The 23534-nt window shown below is 35.8% G+C and overlaps 1 protein-coding gene across 2 annotated transcripts; it reads left to right on the top strand.

Moving 5' to 3' along the window:
* The first annotated feature begins 871 nt into the window (after positions 1-871).
* Positions 872-22935, top strand: lin28b (lin-28 homolog B (C. elegans)). Of its 2 annotated transcripts, XM_043219714.1 has the most exons (4): positions 967-1109; positions 1736-1887; positions 13164-13351; positions 17365-22935. In XM_043219714.1, exons 1-4 carry the CDS (start codon positions 1100-1102, stop codon positions 17636-17638), a joined length of 624 nt encoding a protein of 207 aa, XP_043075649.1. In that variant the 5' UTR covers positions 967-1099; the 3' UTR covers positions 17639-22935. The 2 variants fall into 2 exon arrangements, with proteins under 2 accessions (XP_043075650.1, XP_043075649.1); XM_043219715.1 differs by lacking the exon at positions 1736-1887 and having other exon boundaries at positions 872-1109.
* Positions 22936-23534: the final 599 nt, after the last annotated feature.

The raw sequence follows: 23534 nt of genomic DNA, 5'->3' as shown, positions 1-23534 counted from the left end.
TTCATTGATGTAGGTATCCTCATGTATATCTTTAAGTGTGTAACCCAGAAAAAAATCCATGTGTGTGAGGACTCGGTCAATAAAGAACTTCTTATTCTACATCAGTCTCATTGACGTTTGTGCTGCAGTAAACAACACATGCAAACTGCAGCCTGCTTCAGCAAACGATAATTAGCTAGAGACGATCTCATTTCTCCCTAACTATAATACGGAATGTTCTTAACGTTTAACAAAAGCAGAAAGACATAGCATAGAAAGACATAGTAAATATAGTCTTGTGATTTTGAAAGTAAACCAAATGCGTGCAAAAAGAAACGTTTCCGTCTTTTTTGGTTAATGGCATAAAGGTACGACTACTCCTAAAACAACTTCACGATTATTAGTCTGCAGTGTCATTGGAGCAGCAGGGTACACTTCTAGAAAAATCTACCAGCCTTCCCTCTGTATGAAAAGATAAATCCTGAAAACTTTGTTGTTGCATTCCGCTACAACAAGCGAGAACATTAAAAATGAAGTGTTATACAAGTATTCGCTTTCATAAGACTATAAAATATTATGACTGTGGTTACCAGCGGTTGGAATTTGGTTACATAACGCATCATTAAAATTGTTACATATAAATGCTACATATAAATAAAAAAAAAAACTAAAATGTTGGACTTTTCGAGGTCTCGGAACGCGCACAAAACCGATTTAAGACGTCAAAACGCGCGTTAAAAAACCCGAACCTGATGCTTTTACGTGACGCAGCTGTAGAGCTGAAGTCCAGCCCGGTTCCGAGTCCGCTCCCTCTCCCGGGCTCACGGAGGAGTCACGTGTGCAGCGCTGCGAGCGAGCGAATGAGAAACGGAGAGCGCGCGCGCGCGAGAGAGAGAGAGAGAGAGAGAGCGAATGTGCGAGGGAGGGAAAGAGAGAGGGGATAGGAGATGTTAAAAGAGACATGACAAAATATCCAAAAAGGAGACGCACGCCGTACCATGCGCGCTAAATTTGTGCCCGCTGGAAATCGGGATGTCGGATCGACGGTGACGCGCATCACCCCATTTCACGGAGGAAACGATTTCGCTGGAACTTTGGAACGGAGGGTCCGCGGGGAAACATGGCCGAAGGTTACGATGCTTTTTTTTTTTTTTTTAAACATCTCTTTTGCACGCGAACTCGTGTTGTCCGCCGCGCTTTGTTTACGTTGTTTGCGAGCGCGAAGAAGAGCCGTTTCGAGCCAGCGGTAGTGGGGTGGGTCGGTGTGGGGGGGCGGGTAACGTGTGCACACCTGCCCCACGCCAGGCGGGTCGCGTACGGTAGATGTGCGAGAAGTTACACAGTGTAGCTACTGACTAGGCTCACTGAGCAAAGCGCCGCGCCGCCGTCCTATCTGAAGTGCAGCTCCGCTTCGCGTTGAGTTTCTCCAGGTTTCCAGACAAGGGTGTTGGGTCGTAGACAAGGGCGTAAGAACGCGTACTGGGGTAATCGTAAAAGTTTAACGGTCTGCCAATGAAACCCCGCCGCATACTGATTGATTATTAAGAAAACGGGGCGTCTGTAGTGGTGGTTACGGCCCTGGTTTGTGGACGCATCGTTGCATTGAACGCATGTTGTCTAGTAGTAGTAGCTAGTTGGGGGATTTCCCGTGCCCACGCAGACCCACGGTCATTGTGTACACACCGACAACAAACTATAGGCTACATCTCAAACACCAGCACGCAACATCACGGGCTTTTCTCCCTTGACCGCACAGGAGGGCCGCGCAAAGGTGTCGGGTCGCCGCAGATTCTGGCCGGCTCGGGTTACTGCAAGTGGTTTAATGTCCGCATGGGGTTTGGATTTATATCGATGACCAGCAGCGAGGGGAAGCCAGTGGACCCTCCACTAGACGTGTTCGTTCACCAAGTAAGTCCAACAACGCACGCACTGGGTTCCAGCCTCTTGCCTCCCTTTTTCACGTTGCATGTCGCATCTCACTGACATCAGCAGCAGATGTGCTCGAGGAAAGCAGAAGTAAACACGCGCTTGTGTTTTCGTCCCCCTGTCGCTTTAAGAACGTCAAAAACGCATCTTCGCTCTCCATTGATAGCATCAGACGAACGGCGTATTAGTAGTAAACACGGAGGTATTTACGACGCGGCTCTTAAAGGAACCTTTTATTAGGGAGAGAAAAGAGAGCGTGGCCCGTGACACTGGCGTTTATTCGCCTCACGCTCGCGGGGACACGTCTGGTAAACCTGCCAACATGTCGGAAAATGTGTCACACGGAGCACACGACGACCAGGCGAGCGTTCACGAGCAGACTTTCGGTGAACGGCAAGCGATTTCGGCGTGAACTGTTGTACTGAACATCATGTGCTCTCGTGTTTACATGGGTGTAGTTCGGCCCCCCTTTCACGATATTTCGTCTTCTACTCTCATGGACGTTCAGAGCTAAATCAATACGAACACATGCGCTAAACCGGAAATTATCTCCTTTCATCATTTTCCAGGCTTTCCGCGGCACCTTAAAAATAGCATATACCCAGACTTAAAGAACAAAAGCAGAGGTTTCTTCTGACTTCCATTAGCACTCAAGCTCACTGCACTGTTGGTTTGATGTCAGTTTTTCTGCTTTCTGTTACATTGCGTTCTTGTTGATAATATTGTCAAAGCCCTGTTTGGTTTAAGGTTGGATGTTAATGAGATGTAAAAATGATTCAAAACACATCTGCATAATCCTTTAAATGTGGAATTCAATAACATGCAACAGCTAGTTTGCACAGGAAACAAGTGGCTATCTATCTGTCCGTCTACCTAGCTATCTGTGTTTCTCAAATTCAGCAATGTGTTAATAATTTTTCTCTATGTGCGTGACCAAATTACGACTGCTGAAAACCATTTTTAAGTAAATGGGATTTTGCTTTATGCATTTATCCCGTGATTAGTGTTTTAGTTTGTTGTTTTGTTTGAAAAATGCAATTAAGAGTAGCCTATAAAATTTGAATTAGCACAGTTAAGGAAACCGATAGCAGGCGTTCTGAATATGCGTGGAATTATTTGAAGCAATTGATTTAAAACAGGCAGGTTTACACTGTTGTTTTCATTCACGGTGCGATGCAATGTGGCAAATTTCATTCGCTTTTCAATTAAATTCATTTTAAAGTTTTTGTGTGGGCATGGATTTTTTGTGCATGAGCTTACGCATGGACCTCCTGTGCTAGTAGCCCCTAAACCTGAGTGCATTCTGGGAAATGCAGTTCACAAAAAAAGACAAACAGCAGCCAGAAACACAGTCGGACTGTTAGGCATGCTGTTGGATTTAATACCGTACCCATAGCTTATGTTATATATATATATGTATGTGTATATATGTATGTGTGTGTGTGTGTGTGTGTGTAATTAAGGCAAATCGTTAAAAATGAGCTGTGAAAACAAGTTAAATCTGTAGTTGCAAATCTATTCAATTATATGTTGAAATGCCCAGTAAATGCATTAACTACTCTGTGTTGTTAAACCATGCTGTCTTGATGTTAAGTATGGAATCAGCGTGCATTAAGCATGGAAAATTTCCAACCTTGCATGCATTTATTATAGGAATGTCTTGTACTACTGATAAAACGGTTTTGATAAGCACGAAGTAAACAATTACACCGAATGCATTTGGAAAACGAACCTGCTTTTTCCTCATCGCACAGGAAAGCGTATTGATTAGAGTCGTGTCTGTCATCTGGAAGAGCTGTTTGGTTTATTTTTGTTTGCAGTCAATCCTGCGTTTCCTCTGCTGTTTTATGAAAATAGTGGAACTGGCAAACACGCAGTGAATTTCAGATTTCAGAATAACAAATTAGTTTTCAGTGATGCCTTTTCATTTATTTTGGTGCATTGTCTTGTCATGAGCAAAACAGCATTTTTTCCTCTAAGTATGCAAATATTTTTTTGATGATTTCAAATATTCAATATATTAGTCTATCACAGGTTAGCTGCAGTGCTCACCGACTGCAGCATTAATTTGCTTAATTATTTGTATGTTTTGAAGCCTCAAGCTAGTTTTAGCATCACGCCAAACGAAGGTCATGATGTTGGGGCTGGCTCGTGTGCGTTAGACATAAAGATTTGCATTTGACCAACGCGCGCAGGTTTATTTGCGCTTTATGTGTCTGAATGCTGCACGTACATGTGCCTTCATGCTACACTGGAAATGAAAAAGCTTTTATGCCGCACAGGGTGTGTGTTTGTGTGTTGTTTAAGACGTGCAGCCGTTGTGCGGTGTGTGTGATAAGCAGAGTGTGTACAGCTGATTATTCCCTTAGTGTGTGTCTAAACCTGATATTATGTATAGAAACAGAATGTTTCGTTTGGCAGTTCGTCAAAAAAAAAAGAAAAAAAGCCACATTTCTTACAAACAAGAACGAACTGTGTGTTTAAGCACAATACGTGTATGCGTTTGGCAGACGCTTTTATCCAGATTGTTATTGTTTTTTTTTATCAGTTCATACAACCATGGGAATTGAACCCATGACCTTAATGTAGCTATTCATTGCTGTTTGTGTAATATCTGCTTAAGAAAATGTATTGACGTCTTTCCCTCGGTTATGAGAATTTTTTTAAGCCCAAACCATTTTAAGATATATATATATATATTTAACATTTTTATTAAACATTGCATATTACGTTATATTTATTCATCTGTAGGTGTGACAAAAGACACTTCTTTACACTGAGTTACCTTATTACAACTATTAAGTAGTATTTATAAATATAGCTGAAATAAAAATCGCATGAAAAGCATTGCTTTTGAATATGTATCGGCTTAATTCTGTCAGCATTCAATTGAAAACTGACTTTAAAAATAAATAATATATTTTCTGCCAGTGATATTAATGTGAATTATTTGAAATAAGATACGTTATTGTTATTTTTCAGCTGACACCAGTTCCACCAGTTCTGACAAGAATATTCAATTGAATCTTTAAAATTTGTTATGTATTAAATTTGGTGAAGCAGTCTTATTCAGTGCATGTATATTAATTGTACTTTTACTTATGGGGCACGTATATGTTTTTTTTTGGACCGAATGTTACTTTACTTTGAAGCACTTATGTATAATGCATTATAAAATGTAGATTATAATGCATTATTTATTAAAGTTAAATGTTAAAATGCATATTATTGCAAATCGGTTGTTTGTCATGTTCAAATCCATTATACTTTCAAAAGGTGTAAGAATGAACAGATTCGAATTGTTCATAGTTATCATACAATGCATAATAAAGTGCTTTACAAGGCATAAATAATGTATTACTAATTAATGCAAATAAGAATATAGTTTATATAGATTATATTTAACATGACCAGTACATCAATACAGTATCCTCCTTGAAACACAGCGGTGTTTGTCCTGTGTTTCAGATCAACTACAAATTCATGATCTTTTTGTGTCAATCCAGGACAGGAAAGAGTGTGAATCAGAAGAAAAGAGAATGTGTGTGTGTGTGTGTTTTTGTTTGTATGTGTAAAGAGGATTTCAGCGTGTGTGTGTGTGTGGTGGGGGTTGGGGTCCTCTAACATTCTTTAAAAGAGGAATTTCGTTAAAGACAAAAAAGGGAAAGGAGGCGTGGCGTTGGCCAGCCCTCACACTCCGAATCAACGCACTGCAGTGTGTGTGTGTGTGTGTGTGTTGTTTCATTAGGAGCTTTGTGTTTGATTTTTCCGAATGCTGCACCTCCTGCAGTGTTTGTGCGTGTGTGAGTCTAACCGCACGACTGCAAGTCGTTGCTTATAAATGTTCAAAGTTTTAAATTTAAATGAAAAGGTTGTGAAACGATGCTGTCCTTCTTATAGCTGTTGCTCACTTTGCTATAGTTTATGCTCAGATTGATCTCCAGTTGCGAACGATATCCGACAAAGCCTGCTGTCATTTCCCTTCATGGAAAAACTGGTACATTGTTTTATATTTATTTATTTTCGGAACTTGAACATTTTATCTTGTATATTGATTTCTAGCTTGTTGGTTAAAAGTAGTCGATTACATTGAGCTTCAAAACCAGATCTTATTATAGCTCAAGTCGGTGCAATTGTAAAAATGAATAGACTTAAATAGGAAGAAGAAACACTTTAAGTGAATTGACTTTTAGTGAATAGTTCTGAAAATTAGTGTTTTAAACATTTTAAAATTCCAAAAGATAATTTTTTCCACTTTGGAGTAGGTTCCATGGATGTTAAAGGTTCTTCATGTCAATATAGAACCTTTCTTTTTCACAATAATATGAATTAAAGTTCTTAAATATGTAATCAGCATTTACACTTGTTCCTCACTTTTCTGGAGATCCTTCAAGCTGTTGCAATGTACAAAATCTTCCTTTGAGGACAAGTACTGAAAAATGATTAGCATTTTTATTAAATTTAGAAATGCTGTTTTTTGGGATGGGTTCTGTGGTATGTCCTTATTTACATAGCTAGTTAAACGTGTGTGTGTGTGTGTGTGAGGTTTTTCTGGGCCCCTAGTGAGATTAAGCTCTCATCCAGACTCCTCCTCTCTCTCTCTCTCTCTCTCTCTCTCTCTCTCTCTCTCTCTCTCTCTCTCTCTCTCTCTCTCTCTCTCTCTCTCTCTCTCTCTCTCTGCACACATCTCACTCCTCCTCTAACATACATGCTTCTCTCCTCATCCTTTGCTCCATCCGTTTGTTTTTTAACTGAAGATGCCAATGCTGATATCTAGAGTGCTGGATGAAATATATGATAACAGATGAGATGCGCTATTCCTAAAACCGGCACTTATTTCACAGTGTATGGAAGGGTAAAATGTGGGTTATCTGAACGTTTACAAACAGATTTAAGAAGGGATTAACAATTAAACGTGTTTAAATCAAGCAAGATGACTAGTATCTTATATTGTATATGCGAGTGAAAATCTCGGATCTAGACTGATAATTCAGGTTTATGAATAATGATAATGGATGCATATACATTTACGCTTATTCCCGTTATTCAGAATGTAACATAAAAACTGAAAACGTTTGTGTTGTCACTTAAGGAAGTGTTTATGGGTTTAATAGCCTATTATTTCATTTGCCACCATTGTAGGTTTTGTCCTTAAGTTCTCATTTAAAAAACAGTAGCATTTAATATGCTTCCTTATTTTATATATTTGGTCCCACTTTATGTTAGCTGGCCCTAACTACTGAGTACTTACATTTAAATTAATAATTTGGTGCAATACACTTATTGTGTACATGTTATTACATTATACTTATATTTTCAAAAATACCTATTTGTAATGCATTTTTGTACTTATATTTATAATTGCACTGTTGGACCCATCCCTTACAATTTAACCTACGCTTTTAACTCACCCGTACCACCAAACCTGTCCCTAACCTTACCCATATCCACCTCAATAGCAGCAGAAGAGTTTTGCAACGTAATATGAACACAATAAGTACACTGTGGTTATTAAGTACATAGTATTTAAGGACATTAATATAAAGTGTGACCATATATTTTAATATGCACGAGTCAGAATAAGCACGTTGTTTGAATTTTTACATAAATACAGTTACATCGAAAGACAATGTAACAATTATAACAACCAAATGTAATAAAATCTTTTTCCAAAAACTTATTTGAAAAAAATAGACAATTACATTTAATGTGCTTTCTACGGACATCAAATATTTGTGAATGTGTTTTGATGCAAACATCTTTGACCCATAGACAAAAGGTTTTAGTGTGATACAAATCAACTTATTGCAGTAAAATCTCTTCTTAATAGTTTCTTTATCTTGGATTCAAGGCTATCAGGATAGAGCATGATTTTGACCATTAAAGAAAAACAATACATTAATTGCTAATTGAAATAATTTTTTCAAGTAAACGAAACATTTAGCTTGAAATGTTTTGATTAGAGAAACTAAAAATGTGGGAAGAATTGATAATGTTTTGCTTTGTTTTAATGTTTTTAATTATTTTAAAAGTGTTTAATGTATTGCAAAAAAAATCTGCTAAACTAAGATTTGCTTCGAATTAACATGATTTTGTCTAAAATGATAAAATATTTATATATATATAAAATTAAGATATAAAGTTAAATATTTATTCAGTATGTTAAGACCATGAAAGGACATGAAAATACAGAATACCAGGAATGATCCAGAACACGTTTTTGGTACAACATAGTTTTTTATGTGACTTTTTCTCATTAGCTGCTGCTGTCATTTTCTCCTCTGCTAATCTTACTTTTATAGATTATTTCTTTGTTTTTATTTAAACTTTAATTCTGCTTTTACTTGAGCTTTGATTTTTTTCTTCTTCTCTGTTTTCTCCATGATTATTGTCTTTAGTATTCTTTCTCTCTCTCTTGACCTTGTTTTGTTCACCGTCATTTCTTTTCTTTTCTTCCAGAGCTCGGTCTCTTCTGCATCCTGCACTTTTATTCTCCATTTCTCCATTTGTTCAGTTCTTCATTTCTCCATCTCAACACAAGCTGCAGGTCACATGACTTCCTCCTTCAGCCCTGCCCATATATGGAGTTAGTGTGTGGGCGGAGCCAGCTGCTGATCTGACACAAACAAACGCTCACTTTCCAAGAGTTCAGTCACTGCTTTGTAGCACTGAAATCCAATGATGAGTTTTTTTCAAAAACATTTTTTGCCATGTATTTTTTTTATTTTTTATTCTATGATAATGTTAATTTTTTTTTCATTTTATTGTATTTTTTTAAATAATTTAATTTAATAATCTTATTAATGCTTGACTTGGTTAATGTTTGAATTGGTTCTTGAATTAAAAAAAACTGTTTATTATTTTTTTTAATAGTTTGTGGTCTCATAAGACATGATGAAAATCATAAACTCACAAATGAAGTGTCGTTTAAATTAAGTGTGTTAAATAAAGAAAACATTTGTCGAGAGCACAAATGTTAAATGTAAAAATGAGTTCTGATTAGAATTGTTTAAAATCTCAAGTCAAATGGTTTGGACAGATAAGAAAAACGCAACCTAAACCAGATACAAAAAAAGACTTCTTTTACTTTTTTTAAAATGTAAAAAAAATTTTTTTTTTTTTATAAGCAACTGTTTGTTTGCTTTTCAAAAAAAAAAGCAAGCTTTGATTAAAGACAATACATTACATCGATGCGTTTTATTAAAATAAATAAACACAAAAAAGTACCAAATCATGACAAACAAACATAAGCTGTTGTGTTGGTTCTGTTTCTGTTTATTCAGTTTCTTTTCTGTGCATGTTTTATTTTCAAGTTTCGTAAAAGACGCAAACATAAAATCAATGTTGAATGTCTAAATCGTTGGATCACATAGTTTTTCGGTTCTTGTCAAATGTTGTGTTATTCTGTACATACACATGCATTTATAAACAATGTGATCGTCCTCAAAGGGATTTTTAAAATGTAAAGGTATAGTTCTGTCACACACACACACACACACACACACACACACACAGAGCTCATATCCGGCTGCTATCAGGAGTGCGTGTCGAGTGATGTAGTGTGTGTCAGCAGATCAAATACTGCGTGTGTGTCTTGTAGTCAGAGCAGAAGTGTGTTGTTAATTTAACGCAGGGAAACGGGATGCCTGTGTGTGTGTGTGTGTGTGTGTGTTTGAAGGGGGTTGGGCAGAGGTCAGAGGTCACAGTGAAGGATGAAAACATGTGGAGGAGGGGTGACGTGAGATACGTCCGGCCCTTTGGTGGCGCTCTCCGTATTTCTCCCTCCTGCTTTCTGTCTTCCGTCTCTTGTGTTTCTGCTTTTTTTTTTTCTTCCTGCAGTGAGCAGAACAATGTGACGCACATCTTGTCCTGCGCTCACGGATTGCGTTTCTTAATTATGCTTTTATTGGATGAGCGCAGACAGGAGAAACGTGCCTGCTGCTTCCTTATCTCCCTGCTCGCTCTGCTTCTCTCTGAACTTTGACCTGGAAATAAAAGCACACATTTGGTGTAGAAACAGGTTTCACTCAGAGAGTGGTAGCGAGGAATTAATTAAGAATGAAATAAGTCATTGAAACACACATGGATTTTTAAAGTAGAAAGAGGAAAATGCTATTCCTCGAAAATAATTAAGTTCAATAAAACATTTATTTGAAATATTAATGCGTTTAATTGTCACACTACAGATAGATGGATAGATAGAAATGAAATGGATAGAAAAAGAAAACAGATAGAAAAGAAAGAAAGAAAAATGAGTGAAAAAATAGAAAGAAAGATGTAAAAATATATCGATAGCAGAAAGAAAAGAGAGACAAAAAAGAAATGAAACGAAGGAAAGAAAGAAGGGGAGAAAAGAAAGAAAGAAAGAAAGAAAGAGAAAAGATGGAAGAAATAAAAATATAAACCAAGAAAATCAAAGGGAAAAATAGAAAAACAGGCGGACAGACAAGAAAAAGATAGACAGAAAGAAAAAAATAGAAAGAAAATAAAGAGAGAAAAAGATATAGAAATAAGAAATAAAAAGATAGACAAAGAAAGAGAAGGAGAAATAAAAGGAAATAGAAAGACAGAAAGAAAGAAAGATGATAGATGAAACAAAAAGGGGAAAAAAGAAAGAAAAAGATGATAGAAAAAAGGAAAAATTGAAAAATTGACAGGAAAGAAAAGAGAGAGAAATTTAAAAAGATATAAAAAAATAAAAAAATGATGGAAAGAAAGAAAAGAAAATATGAATGAAAATAGACTAATAGATGAAAGAAAAAAGAAACAAACAAAGATAGAAAGAGATGATAAATAAAAGATAGACGAACATTTTGTAACGCTCAACTAAATCCTGACAAATGTTTGTTCTACGATAATGTTAATATTTTAATATTTAACTGTAATAATAGGCTAAATTAATATATAATTCTATTCATATATCGATATACAAAAAATAATATTAACGACAGATTGTCAAAATGAGCTTCTAACAGCTAGAAATATGTGTATTCATTCTAAATCTGTATTTGTTTGATTGATGGTGTGTAGATGGGAAGGGCTTGGGCGCCAGGCAGCTTTCTCTCACGCTACGGCTTTTTAATTTCTCCCCGTCGGCAGCGTTAAACCAGAACGCTTTCTGTGCCAATTACGTCAATTAAGAGAAATGAAATGCATTCGTTTCCCACACGGCCGAATCAAACGTGAAGCAGTGCGTGAGAGAGATGTGACAAAAATACATTCATCGGTCCAGATGTGCATTCTGAGCTCATATTTAGACATTCATCTTCCTAAAAAGGATAAGATAAGTTAAATAGACGTGATGCTGATCTATTGGCTTTCTATTTTTGAGGAATGTAAATGATGGGAATACGTGCCTCCTGCTTTTGATTCATGCCTTACGTTGCTGCTGTTTAAATTTTTTATTAAAATGAATAATAATTAAAATATTATTTAATTAAGTGTTTAAGTTGTGATCTGTGTGTTTTGTAGTATTTGAACTTAAAAAAAAAAATGGTTTTCAAAAAATAGTTCGAATGAAAGCTAAATCGGAGATTCTATGATTTAATTACATTTGACCGAAAACGAACAGAATTCGTTTGCTTTCGTCGCTTCTGATCTTTTCTCGGGGTCTTTTGCTTTTCGTTTATAATCTTATAAATTGAGAGACTGATTTGAATGAACAAATAAACACCGTGGTCACTTTGTGTCGACGGTGAATAATGCATTTGATGAGTTGCCTTTTAATGGTCCTCATTTGGATAAAAGCTTCCGCTGAATGATTAAATACAAACGTGGGGCTTTTCTGGCATTGCGCTCTGTGTAGATGATTTTTAAATTCATTATAAGTCATTAAAACTGATTCACGTTCGTTAAAAGGTTTGCGATTGTATCTGCTACCAAGCATCTTGTATGACGGCGTACACTTCTCCTGAATTGTGATAATAACCGTATAAAAGCTGTAAAGGACATCAGAGCGATCATATACTGTCATATCAAATAATATGTGTATGTGTATATGTATATGTCATTTAGATTTGTTGAATTGTCTTCTTCTACTGTATATACTTTTGTGGTATTAACTTTTGCATGTAAGAAAATCTAAATAATAACTAAAGACAATTACATTAAAATTTGGTTTAAATCGTTCTCTGATATTTTTGATATTTTTATTTACTGACGTATTCTGGCAGGACGTTTAGTCACTTTATGCAAGAAATATGATCAAATGATTTTTGTAAAGATTGCTAACGTAATGCAGGTTAAGGTGATATTAACAGTTTGGTAGTTATTATTAATATTGATATTGATCAGTGATCCTTGACAAATCGTTTTTTCCCCCCCTAGTCTCTCTTGAATCATTTATGTAACTTTTGTCTCTTTATTATGACATTAAATTACAATTTATGGATCTTTCTGTAAATGTGACGCATCTGTTTGATATCTTTAAATATCTGTTTAGCTATTTGTACACGTTTTAGATTAAAAAAAATGTGGTTCCTATATAGTTTCAAAAGTCAAGCTACAAATCAGATGTTTTTGATTCTGTTACGTTTTCTTATTCAGACGCCTGTTTTTCAGTTTTCGATCAAATTTATGTCTTTGCTTCAAACTTAAACGTTGCTTTTGTAATGTAGCTTAATGTGATATTCATTTTTAGTAAATCTTTATGTCCTTCTCTCCCTGATAGACATGAAATGTGCGAGACGTGATGGATCCGTTTGATAACCAGAAGTGTTTTAGTTCATTTAATTGAGTTAGTTTAATTACATTTACATTTAGTCTCCTAAGAGCACCCAAATGCGTTGGATTCTGTCAGGCAGCAGTTAGTATGAAGACAATTACACCAATTTTTGGTGTGATTTAAACGAAATAAATTTAAACAAAATGTAATTTTCCTACATTTTCTGACATTGGTATTGCTTTAGTGCTTCAATCACTTGGTTTATCACAAATATTTAAATATTTTAGCAATGGAATTGTGCATTTAATGCAAAACAAATAATTTTACGGATTGCTGCTATAACGCACATTAAGGTCATTTTGACAGATTGGTTGCTTTTGTTTTTCTAGTACTTAAAAATCTTTCTTCATCTCTACACAACTCTACACATTTCCCTTTCTGATCTTATTATCTGCCATGAAATGTTCTTTGTTGCTATGAGTGGTTAATAAATAACTAAATAAATATATCAAATGTATTTATTTATTTTTTATTAATTAATTTATTTCGATATTTCTAGGTTTCTAAGTGTGTGTGTTTGTGTGTGTGTGTTCAGAGTAAGCTGGTGATGGAGGGCTTCAGGAGCTTACGGGAGGGCGAGCAGGTTGAATTCACCTTCAAGAGGTCGAGTAAAGGTCTGGAGTCGCTCAGGGTCACGGGGCCCGGTGGGGGCCCATGCTCGGGCAGTGACCGACGCCCCAAAGGCAAGGCCCCGCCCCTCAAACGCAAACCAAAGGGAGACCGGTGAGTTCTGTTCGTTCTGCAAGAATTCAATCATTTAATAAACTAAAACTGAAGGACAACTTTACTGTTTGTTCTTCACAAAGCAGCTATTGTGAACCTTTAAGTGCTTCAGTATAAATCACAACAACAAGCGTGCTTTTAATAATAATAATAGCAGTAATACTAACGAGTGTTGTTCAGTAGTAGTGATTAATTTAAATATTTGGAACTTTTAGACATTCTTAATTATTAAAACTAATTTATAATCTTTAATTAATGGAATCAAAACCTAAAATACATGTCAGAGTTTTCTTGTTTTCTTTCTGCAAACACATAAAGACCATTTTAAGGGAATTATAGATCATCATTTAACTGATTTCGTTGAATTTAGAAGTGTTTAGTTATATTCACAGCCTGATTGTGTGTGTGTGTGTGTGTGTGTGTTTTAACTAAAATTAACTAATGCTAATGAAAGCTATTTCTAATTGTTACTTGCATGAACTACTGTTAAAAAAATGAGACCTTAACTGTTAAGTGTTACCCAAAATAAGACGGTTAACTCGTTTTATTTTGTTTTAAAACTTTCTCATTCAAAATGCATTTCATAATAATATTAATAAATAACAATAAATTAATACATAAAATAGAGCTGGAGGGGTATGTAATTAAATACCGCATTTCCATTGTTTCAAATATTCGTTAATATAATTGATTTATTTATAAATGATTTAATATCTTACAATTGATGTGCACAGATTATTCATCTAAATTCTATTATTTCTATCTTACGCAAGATTGTTTCAGATCTGATGTGGATGTGCTTCTGGGTTACAATCCTCTCCGTTTCTCTGTTTTGAAGGAATCAATTGCAGTATTGATGATGGTCCGTGAAGCCACATGAATTACGGCACCTACTTTTCAATGTAGACAGTTCATAGTTTGGTTTCGCCAAACGCTTTTCTGTTCACCACTCATTGATTCCGAGTCTGTTCTCTACTTCCTGTTGCCATGGTGATCAGAGAAAAGAAAAAATACAAACTGAATAAGTCTTTTCAGTCTGTTGTGTTACAGCTATTTATAAGTATGTATAAGTGTGTGTGTGTGTGTGTGTGGGTGAGCCATTTATCATATAGTCCATCACTACAGACAGGCTAACATAAAACTAGACATGAGATAATGGAAGTTTTGTTGAAGACCTGAACCGATGATTAAAAATGAGCTCATAAAGAATTGTGTAATCTGATCAGGTATATCAAGACACATTAGCTCAAGACGCGTCCTTGCCAAATGCGCAAAAATCAGCTCATTACCTAAAGTGACTTAATAATTCAATTAAACGCAGCTAATCAATGCTAGTGTAAATTTAACAAAAAACAAAAAAAACGCCAGACAGCTGATTTGAATCATTTTCTGTGTTTTTACTGAAGATTTGCAGCTAAAAGTGCAAGGTCATGTAATTATCTTCCTAAATGCATGAGTTTTTTGCATCTTTGAATAATTTAGTTCAACAGTTCTTCTTATATCTAGAGTCCGAATGTCATAAGAAAAATGATGCTGTCCTTTTAATTATGCAAATGTAGCTACATAGCCTTTAGATAACTCATTTCATGCTACTTTATTTGTAGCTGAGAGTTCAATTAATAAATTCATATAAATCTTAAGATTTAATCGAGTAATTAATTGTATAATTTAACAGTATTTTCTTTATGTGTGGAGCAAATGCCAAAACATTAAGACCGATTTTGTGTCAGTTTGTCAGTTAAAACACAGAAATATTGCCTGTATTTTCAATGAATGCTGAAACAATATGTAGCCGAAAGTTCAAAAGCATGTGACAGTTGTTTTTAAACAGAATTATGAGGTTAATAGAAATCTTTATATCAGTGTAAAGGACATGTTTTGCCACAATTTAATGTTACAGATTTATGTTATGATACTGAAGGTAAAAATGTATGCATATGTTTTTGTATGGTTATGTCAGTTGAGTTGGTCAGGTTTGTCAGTCTAATATCCAGCTGTAATGCTGTAGTTAATCCACTCCGCCACCTACAGGTTGAAATCAGTCAGTGCACATACAGATAAAAAAAAAAGTCTAATTTATTCAAATATTGTTTTTCAAGCAGTGCTTATTGTATGTTGGTTTCAAGCGCCTAGTTAAACCCTCTTAAATAAGATGGTAATATTTTCTTTTAAGATGACACATTATTACAGCAATAACAGTAAATTATGCATAATTAGAAGCAATTAACCCTATAGGTTATGTAGTCAATTAATATTACTCAGTTCTTATTTGTCTAATTGCACTGTAAAAACCTTCAAATACATTGTAACCTACTGAAATAATCAGAACCCATATAAATAAATGTAGGTTCGGCCAAGTTGTCAATTTAGTGTCCTTTTTTTTTTTTTAATTTTTTTAATAATTGTTTTATCTGTAATAGCTATTTATACACATACACTGTACATCGCATTGCAGATATGCTAAGATGATTTACTTTTAAAAATACTTATTTTTCTCCATATTTAATATTCAGTGTTATATTAAAAAAGCAAAGAGCACTCTCACAGCTGCAATCTGCCATTATTACAGAAAAATATTATATGACTGCAGTATACTGTGATCGACCAATCAGAATCAAGTATTCAAGTGGACAGCGTAATAACATATTCCTTTCTCTATCTCTCTCTCTCTCACTCACACACACACACACACACACACATTAGTGGCACTGAGAGATCAGATTCTCTATATTTAGAGCTATAATGTTATTTCCTACTCTCTCGTTTCCATGCACCGGAATTTCCTTGGCAACCGAAGGCTCCATGGTAACATACAAGGTTCCTGTTAACTACTAGACAATTCCTCATGAACACAGCCACTCAGTTCCCTCATAAGAGCTGCAAACCGCATTAAAACATGAATCTTTGTATTGTTTGTGGATATGAATCATATAATGTGATTTTATTGTTACATTATATAATGTAGGAATTACTGGGCTGGGGTTATTTTTGACTATATGATAAAACATACTTAATTAAATATTGTAGTACCGGTTTTGGATTTAAAAAATGTAACATTTTTGAGTATTTCTACCAGGGGGTGTTTTGTTATTGGAGTAAGTCCTATCCTGTACTGCCCTCTAGTGACCAACACTGGGTTTGAGTAAGTCTCGGAAAAGTCCAGTTATGTTTTATTAAGTATTAATAATAATACTGTAATACTGTTTTAGGGATTTATGTTTTTTGGGGTTATTCATTTCATAATTACATTTCATCTATAATTTACATTAGCATAACAACAAGCGTTACTACTTTGTTTGCATTCTGAATCTGGTTAGTTGTCTCAATCTGGTTAGGCAAAAAAAAAATAAAAATATATATATATATATATATATATATATATATATATATATATATATATATATATATATAATTATAATATATATATATATTAATTATAATATATAAAAAGTAATTCATAAATATGTTTTAATGTTTTGAGAGAAGTCTGTTATGCTCAGTAAATTGAAAAGACATTTATAATGTTACAAAAGATTTTTAATTCCAAATAAATGCTGTCGTTTCAAATAAATGCTATGCACATTTAACATTTATCACAGTTTCCACTAAAACAACCGTTCAATACTGATAATAATAATTTCTTGATCAGCATATTAAAATGATTTCTGAAGAATCATGCAACGCTGAAGACTGGAGTAATGCTGAAAATTAAGCGTTGCATCACGGAAATATAATGCATTTTAAAATACATTCAAATATAAAATAGTAATCTTAATTGCAATAATATTTTACAATATTAATGTTTTGTGCTGTATTTATGATCAAATGAATGCAGCCTTGGTGAGCAAAAGAGACTTTTTTTCAAAGCATTAAAAAGCTCCTGCCCCCTTCTCTGACCCTTAGAATTATCATTTAAACTGATTTTTTTCTGATGCACCTATAAGCAAGCAAGACATGTCTGTATTCCAATAAATCAAGCATTGTTTCAATGTGCGCGTTTCATCCCTCTATAGGTGTTACAACTGTGGAGGTCTGGACCACCACGCTAAAGAGTGTGGCCTTCCGCCCCAGCCAAAGAAGTGTCACTACTGTCAGAGTGTCACGCACATGGTGGCCCAGTGTCCCCACAAGAGGGCGCTGTCCCCATCCACGTCTCAGGACCCCCAACGCCCCTCCACCTCCGCTCAGTCCCAGGAAGAGGGTAGTCGGTCGGGCTCGTCGTCCTCTCCGGAGGAAGCATCTCAACGGGGCAGTCACTCCCAGCACTGGAGGAAGAGCCGGGACTGAAAGGTTCCTCATCCAGACGAAGCCCGGACCCGAAATCATCTACCTCACATGGCCGGGTCACAGAGGAGACCCTCCCTCCCTCCCTCCCTTCCCGTGCAGCTATGGTATCAGCCGATGGGGGTCATGCGTGTACATGCGTGTTCTCACTGAGCAATTACAACAAACTCTGCGACTGGCGTGTGTGTGTGTGTGTGTGTGTGTGTGTGCGTGCGCAAATGAGCGAGAGTGTGTTTTGAAGTACTAAAAATCACAAGGCGAAATAGGTTACACTGAAAAACATGAACCAGTGTTTTAAAAACTCTCGCATGAAGTCAAGTTTGCAAGCCATTTGACCTCCATCATAGTAAAATGGGTTATTAATTGAGAGAAAATGTTTGCAGTGTGCTTCAAAAGTGATGTCGGTGAACTTGTTTCGAAGGAAAGGCAAGTTAGCATGTTATTTTTGGGAGAACGTGTTCATGTTAAACATATAGTTCACCTTAAAAATTCAAATTTGTTGAAAATTTACTCAGGCCGTTTGAGATTTAGATGAGCTTCTTCATTAGAACGGATTTGGAGAAATGATTTCACTTGCTCAGTGCCGTTTCCTCTGCAGTGAATGGGTGCCGTCAGAATAAGAGTCCAAACAGCTGATAAAAACATCACAGTAATGCACACCATAACTTGCGAAGCAAAAATCTGTGCGTTTGTAAGAAACAAATCTATCACAAAGACATTTTTAAACCTCAAGCAATTGCTCGTCTCCTCCAGTGAAAATGAGGCATTTGTTTTTTTGAAAACGTGGCAGCTTTTCACTTCACAAGATGTTCAGTGACAGACTGTGGCGTGGTGTGAATTATTGCGGTATTTATTTAACAGCTGTTCGGACTCTCCTTCTGACGGCACCCATTCACCGCAGTGCATCCACTGTTGAGAAAACGATGTAACGTTACATTTCTCTAAATCTTTTGACATTTTGGGTGGCCTGATGGTGAGTCCATTTTCAGCGAAGACGAGGAACATGCATTATCGGAGTGAAAACGATCACGTTAGATTTCATGTTGACTTTAAACCAGATCCAGACATAACGACAAAGAAAACTTTGGGTTCTCCAGCATTTTGAATCGCTCTCAATCATTTCCCGCGGGAGCCCGGCACAGATTTGTTATGGCTGGGGGTGTATAGTCAGCGCGCTATATCCTATCATTAACATTATTATGGGATACTGAAATCTGAATCAGTTTTTTTTTTGTGTGTGTGTGTGGATGGCTCTCAGATCCGGTGCTGTCAGCCAGAGTTTGAGATTAGACTGTAACAGTTGAAGACTAAGAGCTACATTAACGTCAGCCAGAGAGGACTAACTAACTGATTTAAACGTATTGCCATTGTTTAGCTGCAGACTGTTCCACAGCTTACGGTGATAATTTAAGGCATTAATATATTGTGAAATATTATAAATGTTAAAAGTGTAATTTATGTAGAGCACATAGGTAGAGGAAGTTTTCGATGCCGTTTGATTTGATCTCTCTCTCCTCCCTCACGCAGCTTTTGGAGGAAACGATGCTGCGTTCAACGGTGTCGGAATTACCGTAACGATAAAGCTTCTTTTCACTATAGAATATGAAGTAAAAAAGGTAAAACTCTGGCTTTTAATGGCAGAAGAGTATGAGTAACGGTTGCATTTACTTTAAAAATGTTGTTATTTCATTACGAGTTTCACAAAAGCCTTATTTTCTCTCGCATCCCGTGTTAAATCATCGTGTTAAAAAACTAAAATGACAGTGGCCTTAAAGCGATTTCTCTGTCCTCGGAAATGTTTCAAGAGTGCATACTGATGAATTATTGTAACCGTTGGACGGTTATTGAAGCGTGGACGGTCAACAACAGCCGCACACGAACTGATCATCAACGCAGCCATCTGTTGCTTTGCTCTTCAGTAATTTGCCGCTCTGTTTGTTCCGGAAAGCAGCTAATAGACCTTAGTCGGGTTAGTGCCGCGTTTAATTTCTGACAGGAATGAAAACGAGGAGGCAGGCGAGGGGCCGAAGTGGATTGTACTGTAGTTTAACAAAATGCCAAATGTCCAACTGACAAAATATATTTACGTTAGAAACTTTCAGGAGACAAAAATGCCATGAAAGCGTTTGAAAGAAGTGCACTGCGAATTTATGCGGCTGGCTGTAGTCTATTCGGCGCAGACTCGTTTTAATTTAGAGATATAAAAAAATCTATATAGCGTCTAACCCGACTAATGTCTAAAAATGCGCAAGCAGAGCTGAAAAGCAGTTAAAAAAGTGGCGTACAGTATTTTCAGTTGATGAAATTTACTTCATCACACTGTAAGCATTTTTTAAATGCCAACATGCGCTTGATTTTTATACATACATACATTAAAGACATCGATTGTGTAAATTTAAACTAATACGAAACATTGTTATTGCTCTTAAGGGCCACACTTTTTTTTGCTGTGTGCATGTGCTTCCGCTTGTCATTTACGGTAACTCCGACATACTGTAAACACAGCATTATACCAACAACTCCACAGCAACATTTAAGTCCAGAAGTCAGCAGCTGACTGACGTGTATTTTTGATCTTTTTGTTTTCAGTGATTAATATTTTGTTTGTCAAAGACTTGTAGAATATTGACTAAAATACAGTCTAGCCGTTCTATTCTTGTCTTTACGAAGCTGACCATTTAAGATTCATCAACTCAAAATCACAGTCTTGTGTTCATGCTAATGTGCTCCTAAACAAGTCGTTACACCCTTATGCGGCGCTTATGTTGCATACTACTTTTTTTTTTTTTTGTCACAGGGTCCAGTTAAAAAAAAAAAAAAAACGCTTGCTTTTTCTCCCATTCAGCTAATGAATGTAGATGAACTGAAGCCTTAGATAGATCTGATCATTTTTAAAGCTGCTGGCAGAGATGTGAAAGTTATCTGCTACAATCATCCATTGAACAGTGAAAAACTGAACAAAAGTGCACTTGAACAAAGTAAGCATTGTTTACCCAGAATGCCACGCTGTGGAGGTTTGCTATTTAATGTCTCGAAAGTCATTGAGAGTTCCAGTGAAGTGACTGCCAGCAATAATTTCAGACCCTTTTCATTCTGTTGACCTTAAATCCGAGAGAAGATTTTCAGTAACACAAAAGGGTTTATAGAGTGTTACGGCAGTGCTTCGTCTCCTTGACGTCTCTCGTTTTGTCCTCATCTGGAGGGAATGGGAGGGTGAATCTCAAGAAACACGGTGGTCATATTTTACCTCAAAATAAAAGAGTTCGTACACTTTTTCAAAAGAAAATAAAGCATATTTAAGATGTTTTAAGAAGTTTTGTTATGCACTTCTGCTCACTTTAATGTCAAAAAATGTTATTCTCATTACTGTAATATGCAGAAAATGTACTTAAGTAATATAAATATTTAATTTCTAAAGTGTATATACTTCTTGGTAGTGTTGCTGATTTAAATAAAATCATTTAATTGTAATATCTTTCAGTAAAACAATGAATTACAGTAATGTTAATACATGAGAATATTCATTATTATTTTTTAATCACAGTATTGACAATTTGGAGTGAAGATAAGTTATTTTTCTCCTATTCTACTAAAATTCTCCTATTTTATTCAGTGCTTTGATACAATCTGTGTTGTTGAAAACGCTGTATAAATAAGTGTTTTTAATCGTAATTTCCTTTATCTCTGTAGGGTAAAATATGACTTTCGCATGTTTCTGCGAGATTCATCAGTGGGGCCAATCAAAAAACGACTTTTTTTCTGTAGATTTGATGCTTTGAGCAGTCTTAAGTTTCTGCATCTCGTCACATGAGCAGGTGTGTGTGTGTGTGTGTGTGTGTGTGTGTGTGTGTGTGTGTGTGTGTGTGGGTGTGCGTGTGTGTGCGTACGCACTCAGGCAGAGATTTCAGAAACACGAGTGCTGCCTCACATTATGACTTGAACTGGCGCTCATCCTCCACTCGAGGTCCTTAAAGACAAGACGACGCCTGACCATACTGAATGTGTAAAAGATTCAAAGTGAGCTTACATGCCTGTTCCCAGCACGATGGACGTTCCTATCCTGTGTGTCGACAAATCAGACGGCGTGGTTCCCATGGAGGGCGTAAACTAACTGTGTGTGTCTTGGTATAGACCCTTATACCAAAGACTGGCTGCGTTTGAAGGCATTAGACGTGAGTGTGTGTGTGCGTGTGTGTGTGTGTGCGCGCATTCGTATTTAATCAAGTGCACAGACGAAGAAAAACAATCTGAGAGAAAGAAACCGACCAAATGACAGACATCGATAGCACAGACTCAGATCCCAAACCTCATACAGATTTATACAGTGTATTTTTGTACATTTCTACCCACAATTCTTCTCAGGATGAACTTCTCTCAGGGAACGAACCAAATAAGTGTATTTGATGTTATTCTGTAGGGAAGCGTTGACCATTAACTGAACCTATCGACTGTTGCTCATCACTCTCGGTCTCGTATGTTAGAACTACCTCCTTCAGTTACACATAGTCATCCCTTTCCGTTGGAGTCTGTTAGTTTTTGTTAGTCTGAGAAAGTAATAATTTGCTTTGTGTTTACACAGAAGTCTACCTCATTTTCTCTCTTCATCTCCAGTTCAGCTCACTCTGGGGTCAGTTTGAGTTTTATCTTAACACTTCTGCTGAAATTAGGACACCTCTTAGTGTTATTTTCTCTTTTTATGTCGTTCAATAGAAATCGCCTGCTCATTTCTCTCTCTTTTATGTTTAGAGTAACTCAAGTAGTTTTTGAACGTGTAACGGTTCAGCGTAAATCTAACACAGACTCGCCCAGCATAAAACGCTCAAAATGTTCTCTGTGACAGCTCAGTGCAAAGATTGTTTCGCATTTTGTGCCTTTTTTTATTGTTATGGCTAGACTTTTAATTGGGAGGAAGTATGTTGTTGTTTTGGGGCATTAGTTGCTATCAATATCATTCCATTTTTTTTTTTTTTTGGTAATATCAGTACTAGAGAAGGACTTTAAAGTGCCACTATTATGGATTTTGTAAATAAGTTGTCATGCAGTAAGTAAATGAGTCAGCCGTTTGAGGTCAAAATGAAACATCAGCGTATTGCCCTCCACTTGTTGGTCTTCTCGTGTTGGTCTGAATGAAAATGCTAAATTCTTTGCCACTAGTTGGAGCGTCTGGTGAGTTAAAAGCTCACAAATATAGCTGTAACTGAAATAGGCCCATTACTGGAGGGTTTGGAAAAATTAATCATTGAATGAATTGTTGAATAACCCATAATAGGGGCACTTTAATACATTGGCAGCATTTTATATATATATATATATATATATATATATATATATATATATATATATATATATATATATATATATATATATATATGTATATATATATATATATATATATATATATATATATATATGTATATGTATATGTATATATATATATATATATATATATATATGTATATGTATATGTGTGTGTGTATATATATATGTGTATATATATATACATGTGTATATATATATATATATATATATATATATATATATATATATATATATATATATATATATATATATATATATGATGTTATAACTACTGATTTAATGTTGTTTGATTGAGAGATTTACATATACAAGATCGATATGTTTCTGCCAGAATGTTTGACATCAGATTGAAGCGATTTCTGAGCAGACGTTTGAAATGTGCGTTTTTTTCGTTTCGCCTCACTTTTAGCACTGAATGTATGAAACTGACCAAAGCCTAGGACTAATGAACATAACAACTGTTGCAAAGTCTTGATTGTTATTGTAATGCCTAATGAATCACTGCGGTCTTAAATAATCAACCGAATCACGTTCTTACGACTCCGTTTGATTTCACACATACCTCTGTTGCCATGCGGCT

This window comes from Puntigrus tetrazona, chromosome 20 (assembly GCF_018831695.1).
Source record: "Puntigrus tetrazona isolate hp1 chromosome 20, ASM1883169v1, whole genome shotgun sequence".
NCBI lineage: Eukaryota > Metazoa > Chordata > Actinopteri > Cypriniformes > Cyprinidae > Puntigrus > Puntigrus tetrazona.
Note: the sequence above shows the minus strand (reverse complement) of the source record. Positions and strands in the feature narration are given on the sequence as shown.

Coding starts and splice junctions, on each gene's coding strand:
- lin28b (XM_043219714.1), top strand. Junction 1,888..13,163: donor TAGACGTGTTCGTTCACCAA/GTAAGTCCAACA, acceptor GTGTGTGTTCAG/AGTAAGCTGGTGATGGAGGG. Junction 13,352..17,364: donor CGCAAACCAAAGGGAGACCG/GTGAGTTCTGTT, acceptor ATCCCTCTATAG/GTGTTACAACTGTGGAGGTC.